This window comes from Pituophis catenifer, unplaced genomic scaffold, assembly GCF_029215685.1.
Source record: "Pituophis catenifer annectens isolate HBS135680 unplaced genomic scaffold, rPitCat1.0.hap2 SCAF_8, whole genome shotgun sequence".
Classification (NCBI taxonomy): domain Eukaryota; kingdom Metazoa; phylum Chordata; class Lepidosauria; order Squamata; family Colubridae; genus Pituophis; species Pituophis catenifer.
This window is the reverse complement of record NW_027256888.1, coordinates 63,648,477-63,659,502: the sequence shown is the minus strand read 5'-3', so window position 1 is coordinate 63,659,502 and position 11,026 is coordinate 63,648,477. Positions and strand designations below refer to the sequence as shown.

The 11,026-nt window shown below is 41.6% G+C and overlaps 1 protein-coding gene across 1 annotated transcript; it reads right to left on the bottom strand.

Moving 5' to 3' along the window:
• Positions 1-609: 609 nt before the first annotated feature.
• CUNH4orf54 (chromosome unknown C4orf54 homolog) lies at positions 610-9,687 on the bottom strand. The gene is made up of 2 exons (XM_070948744.1): positions 4,598-9,687; positions 610-779 (listed from the first exon to the last, which is right to left on the bottom strand). The coding sequence occupies exon 1, from the start codon at positions 9,685-9,687 to the stop codon at positions 4,639-4,641; it is 5,049 nt and encodes a 1,682-aa protein (XP_070804845.1). The 3' UTR covers positions 610-779; positions 4,598-4,638.
• Between the last annotated feature and the right edge of the window lie 1,339 nt (positions 9,688-11,026).

Sequence of the window (11,026 nt, the reverse complement as noted above, 5' to 3'; positions counted from 1 at the left end):
TGGGTTTAGCTAGTTTGAACTAAACTCAACTAGTTGACTCTGTACCTATTATGTAATGAGATCCTAATTCAGCTGCTATTGAAGATTAACCCTAAATTAAAACTAACTTCAATGGGAACTACTTAAACCTAATGTAATTGTATATTATTGGCAAATTCTGAATATATTTGAATATTTTAGCAAAACTAAGAAAAAAGAAATTTTTACTTTTTATTTTTAGATATGTTTTCTCCAAAATAATAGAGGGATATCAAAAATGGATTAAAATAACTTTAAGAATAAACTGCACATACGTATATTTATGTATAAAAACAACCCTACAACCACTTTTTTTAAAACAGAGAAACAGATTGGAGTAATAATTCAAGCTTTCCAAGCTTTTTAAAAAATCCTGCAAATAGGTATCTGCAAAGCTACACCAGCATCTTATTTCTTCACTCAAACTTGTTTTTTGTTCAAAAGTAATAAGGGCTCCTGCTTCTATATAAGCATTTGTAGGTAACTTGTAGTTAGCTGTGTATTGCACAGTACACTAATTACTAGTTTCTACATTTAAAAACCTACAGGAAATACCACAATTCAATCATTTATATTTGAATAATTAAATTTCTACATAGTTAAAAATGAGGAAACAGCTTATCCAAACATGAAAACAATGTAACACATGTTTTGCACAAAGCAATGCATGAGAAATACATTAGAGGAGAGCTATTTAAACAAAAATTTAGAATTACCAAGTACATTTCAAATTAAGGGAGACAAATTCTTGTTCTTTGTGCCTGTAGGATAAAGCATAAACAAACATTAAATGTTTGATTTAACAAAATCATTATATCATTGCGAGATGCTCTATGACCTTTCTTGAACTTTGAATTTAAAATTTTAAATAATTTCCTCACCTTCACTCTATCTTCATGACCTTTAGAATGGTTCATATTATGCTAAAAGTTGTCAGTTGCTATTTTGCAGAAGAAAATTTCTATATAAAATTTAAGCAAATCCCTGGTATTATAATTTTTATACTTGACCTAATAATTTCATCAAACTCTATCATCATATAATTTAAAACTTTATTTTAACTTTTCTGTTAAACAGTTAGATGAAAGTGCTTCTCAAATCCATAAATCTTAAAACAAATTTAACACCATTGCTTCCAATTTCTGCCTCTATTTGTAAGACTTGCTGATCAAATACACATAACATGCACACATGGTAACTATGGCACAATGCCCCAGTATTTTGCATGCTCCAACACCTTTAAGAAAAGTAGTTTTAGGTAGCTGAGAAATGACGGTTTATAGTTGTTTATTTGGGCTGAGGATTCTGAATGCAGTTTAAAATGAACAAGGAACTTCCCCTTGTATCTCCCCCGCCCCCACCCGAAGTGCTCCAAAAATGGTGAAAGAGCCTTGTACTGGACTATATGTCATGAGGTAGCAGAGAGGCAGTGCACCATGTACTTTGTTTTCTGCTATTATGGCACTCCTGCACTCCAGCTGCTATTCCCTCCTGACACCCTACCTGGCCTCACTCTTAGCCCAGTACATATCAAAATGAGACTTCCTGGTCTTTTGGGGAAAAGGGACAAAGGCCTTCAAGGAAGGAACTAATAATGAGATGAAGTGGGGAGTCAGAGCATAATAACTTAATTATTAATTATGTTATTAATTAAATAACATAATAATTATTAATTAGAAATACTGAGCGCACATAGTCGTTGACTTACAGCCGCAATTGGGAGCAGGATATCTATTGCTAAGCAAGGTAGTTGTTAAGTGAATTTCACTTGCTTTTATGACCTTTTTTGTCATGGTTGTTAAGCGAATCACTACAATTATTAAGCGAATCATAGGTTATTAAGCAAAGCCGGCTTCCCACATTGACTTTGTTTGTTGGAAGCTGCTGGGAAGGTGGCAAATGGTGATCTTATGACCCTGAGACATTGCAACAGGTCATAAAAGAGATGTCGGTTGCCAAAGCACCCGAATTTTAATTATGTGACAGTGGAGATGTTGTGAGATGGTCATAAATGCAAGGATTGGTTGTGAGTCACTTTTTTCAGCGCTGTTATAACTTCAAACAGTTACTAAATGAATGGTTGTAAGGCAAGAGCTACCTGTAGCGTGTGCCTCTCATTTAAAAGAAAACTTTATTCCATAAAGTCTTAGAACTTTTTCTAAGAAAGGCTGAGGATTTTGCACTGATTTACAAGTGTATCTCAGAAAAGAAAAACACAATACAGTTCAAGGAAATCCTTTGCTAGGGATTTAGTATACTGCTAGTCCATGTCTAATCTGTTCCATCAAGTGAGGGCTAGAATTGACATTATTTCAATAGCATGTCTTAATACAGTATTTGGCAGGCACAGCTGATTGCACTCCAGATCATGATCCTGTTCTAAAGGAGGAAAAGTTAACTCTTTCCTCTGCTGAAAATCCCCTCTAGGTTATTGCAGAACAAGATAACCCAGTCAGCAATTAAAAGCACTAAAAAATGACTTGATGTGAAAATAGCTTTACTAATGTTCCTTAAACTAAATCTATTTTTTTGGAAGTAGGATTCTTATATTTTATATTAGAGATATTATACTTTATACTATTACATTCTATTCAGTGTAATACACATTATATTCTAATAAAGAAATCCACAAGTTGAGCTCAGCTTCTTATCTGCAGTACGTAATGGGAAAAACTTTACCTATGGAGTTTCTGTTAAGTGTCTGTTAAAGCCTTACTAGAAAAAACTTGGAACTCTAATATTGAAATGAATGGTTTCATGTATCAGTGTTGAAACAGGCTCAGTGGCTGGCAGCATTTCTTTGAAGTGTATAGTTTGAAGCAGGTGGTGATCTGCAGTCTCACTATTTCTGTGATATGTCAAAGCATTCCCATCCTCTCTCTTTCTCACATGCATCTTGCGTCTCCTGTAAATTGCTTTCAGAAAAAGACCACTGATCAGGTTCATCTCATTTTCCAAAAATTCTTCCTCTTATCAGAAACCTGAAAATATTGTTCACTTTCTCTCTCTTTCCGTTCTTTTGGTTAAACAAGGTCAGAATGATTATAAAGTACTAAGAAATAAAACCTATTGATTATTCTGAAAGCAGAGGCTACTTTTGAACAATCGTGGATGGTTTGGCTTTAATTTTTGCAGTGAGCGCAGAGTGCTCCAAATGTCACTTCCCAGCTGTATTTATGAATATATTCTGAGTAGAAAATATATAAATTGTATGAACACCATCATGTACGTGTGCATGAATATGTTACTTCTTCCCGTTGCATCTGTTTTTGCCCTGAATGCAAGCCTATTGATGAATATTAATGCTGATGTTAAGATTAATGTCTTTTATTCTATTATTGGTACATCATACTGTATGTTACAGAAAGAATGTGTCCATAAACATGGATGCTGCCAACATGGTTTTTAAGACACCTGACTAGAAACTGGGAGACTATCACTTCTAGTTCTGCACTAGGCAGAAAGCCAGCTGGGTGACCTTGGGTCAGTGATTCTCTCTTAGCCCTATGAAGAAGACAGTGGCAGAAAACTTGCCAAGAAAACTTTTCTAGGCAGTTTCTAGGAGTCAAAACTGATGGACAGACGGAAGGAAGGAAATATCTTTGTCTTTCATTTGTAATTTACCCAGGTTTTATCATTTCTTGCTATGTTTTGATAAACAAAATGACCAATATGTCTTGATTACTACAGTAAGCAAGCTGCAAGTATTTGAGACCTAAAGTTACATGTATTTCCTTTGCCCCATTCACAAAATCCAAGATAATGTGAGTATACGCAAGGATTGAATAGTTCCCATTTCTTCTCTTCCTCCCATATGGTCAAAAGGAGGGAAAGAGAAAAAAAAAATAACTGCATAAATGCCTTTAGATTCGAAGCTGAATTCCTCTGGAAGCATTCCTTATCTGCAAGACAGTATTCCAGAGGAGGCAGGGAAGAATTTACTTTCCCTTTTTAAGTTACTCTCCGTTTCCCATTGTTCTTCAATATTTTTTTTCTCCTCAAGAAACAGTGATTGGACCCTTCCTCTTCACAGAATAGATTAAGGGGTGCCTTTATTGCTGGTGGCCTAGACATCATCATCTTTCACTTACAACCCTCCCAATACTATTCCAGCTTTTTTATTACCACAAAAATCTGTTTAGCAAGAAGAAGGTAGATATTACACTGTATTTTTTTTCTTCTTCTTTGCTATTGCTAGGAATGGTTGTGCTACCTATCCAAATAACCTGTAAATGGCAAAATATCCTTCTCTGGCCATAGCTGACTCCTTGCAAACCTTAGTGCTGTGTCCTGTTTAATTTAAATTAATTTAAATTAATTTAAATTAATTTAAACTAAACTAAACTAAACTAAACTAAACTAAACTAAACTAAACTATTAAATTAAATTAAATTAAATTAAATTAAATTAAATTAAATTAAATTAAATTAAATTAAATGTTCTGGCTACTGAACACTTAGTGTGTTTTGCAAGGCTTGTTCCCCCTCTCCCTCACCCCGATGCCCCTCTCCTGATGCGACCTTTCCGCAGAAACGCCACCTTTGTTGTGATAATTAATCCTAACAGGAAGGCAACTCACCCGTCGTACCAGCAGCAGCATCTCTCCCGGCCGGCGCCCCATCACCGGTGCTCCACGACGAAGCGCATGGTGGTGCCGTCGAAAGAGGGAGGCGCGATGATCCGGGGGCCCAGCGGCTGCGAGGTGATGCTGATAAGCGGCGCTTTCCCGTCGCCAGGAGCCGCTTGCGGGCACGGTGGCTGCTGCTGGGTGCCCGTGGGCATGTAATACGGGCTTTCTGCGGCGGAGCTGGCGGCGCTCCTGGACGAGGCGGCCACAGACCCCAGTTCACCGCCGGGCTGCTGGGCGAGCTGGCCCTGCAGTGCGCTGGCGGACAGGACCGCCGGCAGGAAGCCCGGGTAGAACATGTAGGCTGCGGCCGGGGCGCTGTAGGTCCCAGCGGCCGCTCCCAGCGCCATGGGGATGGTCATGGGGGCCAAGGCCGGCGGCTGCGGTGGTGGCGGCGGCGCCGGGACCGGCAAGGGTACTTCCACGTACTGGCCTGTTTCGGGGTCAAAGAGGCGCCGCTTCTGGGGCTGCGGCTGGGGCTGCAGCGGGGCGTCCACTAAGTAGCATTGGCCCGTGCTGAGGTCCAGCAGCACCTTGCGCTGCGTCGGTGGGAAGGCGGCGGGCTCAGCGGGCATGGGCGGCGAGAAGCAAAGCAAAGGCGTCGCCGGCTGAGTCGCGCCTGTCAGGGCGGCCGCCGCCGCTGCGAGGGACAGAGCCTGAGGGAAAATGTGCGCAGGAGACATTTCCAACGGTGGAGCCGCCGCCACCGCCGCCTGGAGTTGCTGCTGTTGCTGCGGCGGCGGCGGCGGCAAGGGCGGCAGCAGCGGTGCCGGAGGCTGAGGCTGAGTGGTGGCTGCGGTGGGGCCAGCGTGCTCCTCCGCGGGCTGCTGCTGGGTCGCCTGGGTGGGGTTGGAGCCTGCCACGGACCGGGCCAGATTGAGAGGCTGGGCAGCAGCGGGTGAAGCAGTGGCGACGAGGCCTCCGCGGTTGCTGCCTCCTGCTTGTGTTGCTGCTGCTCCTCCTTCTCCTCCTGTGCCTAAAGCCACCGGTCCCGTTTGCTCCGCGGACGGTTCCTTGAGCGAAATGGCCAAGTAGTTCCCGCAGTCGGGAAAGACGGGCTTGCGGTTCTTGTCCGCTTCCACCAGGCTCCCTTGCCGGCTGCCAAATAACTTGATGGCGCGAGGCCTGGCCTGGCCTTTGAGGCCTCGAGGCGGGGAAGGAGACGAGAGCATTGGTGGTTGAGGCTTGGCCTTCTGGGCCTGAGCGTTAAAAGTTAAGGTGGTCCTGGGGACCACAGGGACTCTTTCCTTCTCAGGAGGCCCGGTGTTTCTTGTGGCAGATTCGCCGTAGAGGCCTGAACCCCGGGCCCGCTCTCGGGTCAAGCTCTCAAAGGCCGCTGTCTTGGCTGAGACCTTCTCAGCATTCTTGGTTGGGTTGGTGAATCTGCCACGAGGATGGCGTTCTGGTGCGGATCTGTTGGGAGAAATTGTTAATCCCACCGTCTGAGCTCCCTCCTGGTCCTCAGTCTTGGCAACCATCATCGATTCTTCCCTGGCTGTGCTTACGGCTCCCGTGGTTTGCTCTTCGCTGGCAATGAGGGAGAGGACATGGCTGTCGGTTATCGGTAATGGGTCACTCTTTCGTTTCCACTCATATTTACTGAAACTGTATAGCTCTTCCATGCTCCGGACTGCTGCTGTGAGTTTTTGCAGAGCCTTATGGTTTGCTGAGACAGATCCCTTGGTCACCTCTTCTTCTTTGGGAAGTTCTTCTTCATCCACCACCAGTGGTCCCACTTTATTGCTTTTCTCAGTTGTCGCTGGCTGCTGTGGTGGTGGATGTGACTGCTGCCTCCAGGGCACAGATGTTTTGGAGACTATCTTCAATACAGCAGGCTGGCGAGGGTCACTCTTGTTGGGAGCAATGGTGGCTACTGGCAGCCTTCCTGAGGTCCTGTGTACCAGGATAGTTCCTTCTTGGTTGGAAGGTAGCATCTTGCCTCCATTACTTATTCTGGGCGCCATCTCGTGAAATTTGTTGGGCTTCTTGTCCTCCTTACTGTTACTAACTGCCTGACAAGTTATCATCATGGGAGACAGAGACCTGGGAATGCCTATTGACATCAGCTGTTTGGATTTCTGGTCAAAGGTTCCCTGGTCAGAGTTAACACTACCTCTGTCACTGTGGTTATCCCCTGACTCAAGACCATAGCTACTCTTGATTAATTTCCTGACATCTCTCACCTGATGTATAGGCCCTTGGACTTTAGACTTATTATCTCTTACATCACGTACCTGAAATTGAGGCAGTTTGTCCATAATCTCCCCTTTTATTTGCTTTTGCAGTTGACATCTGGTATCAACAGCTGTCTTGAAAAAATTGGGGGCATTTCCAGGTATCTTGGGGCTGAGAAGCTTAGTAATATTGAAATGATTATCTTTGTTCTGCTCCACACTTCCCAAGCTTATCTTGATCTCTGGAGGTTTAGGCTTTATCACTGTGGTGGCAATAGCAGTCTGAGCTGCTGCAGTTGTCGCTGTAGAGTATTTTGTCACGTGCAAGTTATTATTATCTTTGACTGTTTGTTGAATATTTGGAACAAAAAGACGAGACATTTTAGTTGCTTTATTAGCTGTGATTTCTCCCATATCGGTCTTCCAATCCCCTTTAAATCCTATTTTCAGTTTTCCCACAGGAACTTTTTCCTCTTTTTTCTCTGCTTCTTTTTCTTTCCATGTTCTAAATGCACTATTCTGGCTACGGAGGAAAGTTGCCTTGAGTGTTTCAGAGGCACTTTGTTTTATTTTACATGCCTCTTCTAAAAATGTTTCTGAAAGGCTTCGATTTAGGCTAATAGTGGCCTCCCGTGGAGTAGAGGGCTTGGAGGTTGGTGACTTGCTATCAAAAAATTCCCCCAAATCATCTGCTGTTACAATAGTGCAATCAGAGCTGCCTTCTGAATATCTTGAATTTTGTCTCTGCAATCCCCCGTTCTTTAATTTCTCCTTGCCGGTGCTATCTACCTCTTTAGAAGATGAGGAATTTGACATACCAGAGTATGTGGTGTCTGTGATCTGTCCCCTTTCCATTTTGAACTCATGTTCCTGTTGCATCTTCTTTGAAATAACATTTTTGAGGAGGCTAGATGCAAATTTTGACTTCTGTGTTCCTTCCATGGTTTCTGCAACGACTCCAGTTTGTTTGCAGATTTCATTGCTCTGCTCCTTTGGCAGTGTTTCTGTAACTTCATCTGTGCAACTTGACCTAACAGCAACATTTTCAGAAGGTTTAGCAGGTCTGGGGACACCCGCATTAATATTGCTGCTGAAATTCAAAGTCTCCAGCAAAGTAACAACTCGGGAGCCTGCCTGGCCCTCTTTTTCAAAGCAACGTGGTGTTTCAACATGTGTTATTTCTCCATCAAGTTTACTGACAACAAATTCCAATGCTTTAGTCTGTGATTTATTGGAGTGAATGTAGAAATGGTCACTGGCTGTTTTAGTCCCAGAGTTTCTTTTCCATCCAGCAGATGCAGCGCTGCTTTTGAAAAGATTCTGCTCTGCTTTCTGTCCAAGACTGCTGCACTTTAAATCCAAGTAAGTTGACCATCGGTTGATTCCTAGATTGTGATCTGAAAGAGATGTGGAAGACTCACTGGAACTCAAGTTCAGGGTATCAAAGTAGGGATAAGCTAAGCTCCGAAATGCCCTTGCTGTCAGGCTTCTTACTTCTTTATCTGCATCATCCAACTCACTTACCACGCTGGAGGCACCACTTGAATATCCACCCAATTCTCTTGCTTTTATAGCTGCACACCTTGTTTGCAAATGTGCAGGAACTGCAATAAACTTTTTTGCATAGTCATGAAACACATCTTGTTTGAAACTTGAATTTCGTTCATGAGCTGTGGAGACACAGAGGCTCATGTCGCCTTCATGCTTGGCAGCATAAATAATGTTTTGCTTTTCATGCTGGTTGCTAGGCTCATTTATAGCCCTGGAAGTTGGTTTGATTGATAGGAGTATCTGGCCTGCAGAATTCTCACTCATGTTGCAGAGGTTCTTGGACTGACTTTCTTCCGAGCTGGCGCATTTGTCTGTGCTTGGAGTATCATTTTCAGAATTAATGCTGACTATCTCTGTACTGCTGGTATTATCAATACTGTCTGTCTGATTATTAGGATCACTGGTGGTTGTGCTGAGATAACAGCTATTATCCTCTTCTGTTTGTGTGTCTGCAAGCGTTTCTTCGCTCCCAAAGGAAGCATAATCCACAAAGGAATAAATAACATTGTTATCCTCAAAGTCCCATCGAGAAGCTAATCCATAGTCAAAATCCATGTCATGATCTACTTCACTAAGCTGTATTTCATGGGTGGTAATATAATGTGCTTCATCATTATTACTATTGTTGCTTTCACTGGCATAGCTGGGTTGTGGTTGCAATAGCTGTGAAGCATGCCTGCCTCTTCCTCTCTCATTGCTCAGACAGATTTCTTTGCAGTCTGCTTCATCATCTTCATCGCTGTCATACCCAAACGAAGATGAGGTTTTTCCCCCTCTTTCTAAGTCATCCATTTTTGGAAAATTCCTTGTATTTTGTATTGGTGAAGGACAAGATGATGATGATGATTCTGGGCAGCCATGTGTATAAAGCTGAACGTTGGAGATACTAGGGGACAGAGTGTTCTCAGACCCTTCTGAACTGATGCCAGAGATCCTTTCCCCAACCTCATCAGCTTTCATCCCCATGGGGGAAAGAGTGCCTTCCATTTTAGAAGTATAATCCAGAGATTCTTGATTTGCATATTTGTCTGCCAAGATTTTGTTAGCCAATCTGTTAATCTCACTGATCTCGCAAGGTCCATTTTTAGTTCTGATAAAGGGCACTTTACTTCCATTCCGTTCTAGATTCAGCTTTAGAGTCTGGGGATTCTCTCCTGTCCCTCCAGGGTAATCGTAAATCTCCACATATTTTGATTCCTCAGCTGAGGAAATTGATGGCTCTTGAGGATGACACGTGATCATTTGGCTGTTGCTTTTTCCAGCATTCTCTTTTTGAATAACTGTCTCTTCAGCAGGCAGTTCTGTAAACACTTCCATGGTGAACGCTTTCAAGCTGATTGAAGGGACCCAGGACCAAAGTCAAGCAAGAGAGACACACACACATATACACACGTGTTCCCCAGTGGTTCCTAATTTTGTTTCTTGAGGTTTAGCTGTAGACCTTGGAGAGTTGCTTGATAGGCTGGGTGGCTGCTCTTGTCTCTGTGGAGATGGGGGGTGCTGGTAACTGCCGCTGCTGCCAGTGTCTTATTCCTGAGCTATGAAGTACAGTTGTTAGTTTGGCATGAAGAGCTGTCAGTCCGAATGCCATTGGTAACAGAAGTAGCAGCATTAACAGCATCTGCCACTCAACTTTCCCAGACATCCCAAAATGAAGAGAAAGCATATGGAAATTCTTATACTTCTAGTTAAGGAATATGTAAGCGTGTAAGAGGGATTAATCCATGTAATAGTTTTAAAAGATGATTGGTTTTTGGATGATCAAAATGAAGGAGAGCTACATGGAAAGCACCTTTTATTGCTAGAACAGTATTTTAAGAATATTACCTAGATAATATTTCAATGGGCAAAAAAAAGAGTGAATTTAATCTTAATAAGACATTAGGAATTTCAGATGACTTCTATTTTTACTAGTAATTTTTAAAAAGCACTTTTTCCCAATTTATGAAACATTATTTGTATTGTGTACAAAAATATTTAAAGAGGGTTACCCATCCTTTCCTTTCCTTTTATTTTTTAAAAAAGAGTGGGGCTCCATATGAATATTCTTCTTCCAACAAAAATACTTCCAACATACAGAATTAGAACAATTCTTAGTATGTCATGAAATAGAGAAATAAAACTAATTTTAACTTGTGTCTATCTCTTTTTACTAAGTTGTTTTAGAACTGTACTCAATTAATTATAATTATATTATAATTAATTAATTATATCAGCTACAATAAAAGTTCCACTTGACTACTATTAAAATTATATGGTCTCAAGCTTCTCTAGTGTTAAGTTGAATAGACTTTTGTCTGTTACAGTGAGGTCTAATACTATTTCAGTACAGAAGAAACAAGCAATCTGAAAAAAAACATTTACCTTTTCTTTGATGTTTGTAGTATTAATCCAAGGGATATTAATCAGCACCTTAGATCTTGAAAATTTTTCTTCTCATCTTCAGAGGTTTTTAAAAGGATGTGAAGGAGATAAAGAACAAGCAATGGGAAAATACCAAAGTGGTTTGATTTTGATAATGACTTGTTCAGAGTAAGAAAACTCTGAAGCATTTTTGTCAGATCAGTATAGCTTGCTGTGTCAAAACCATTATCTATACATAGACTGTGTGTCATTTCAACCGGGTGAATAAAGTACTATTTTAAACTACCACATT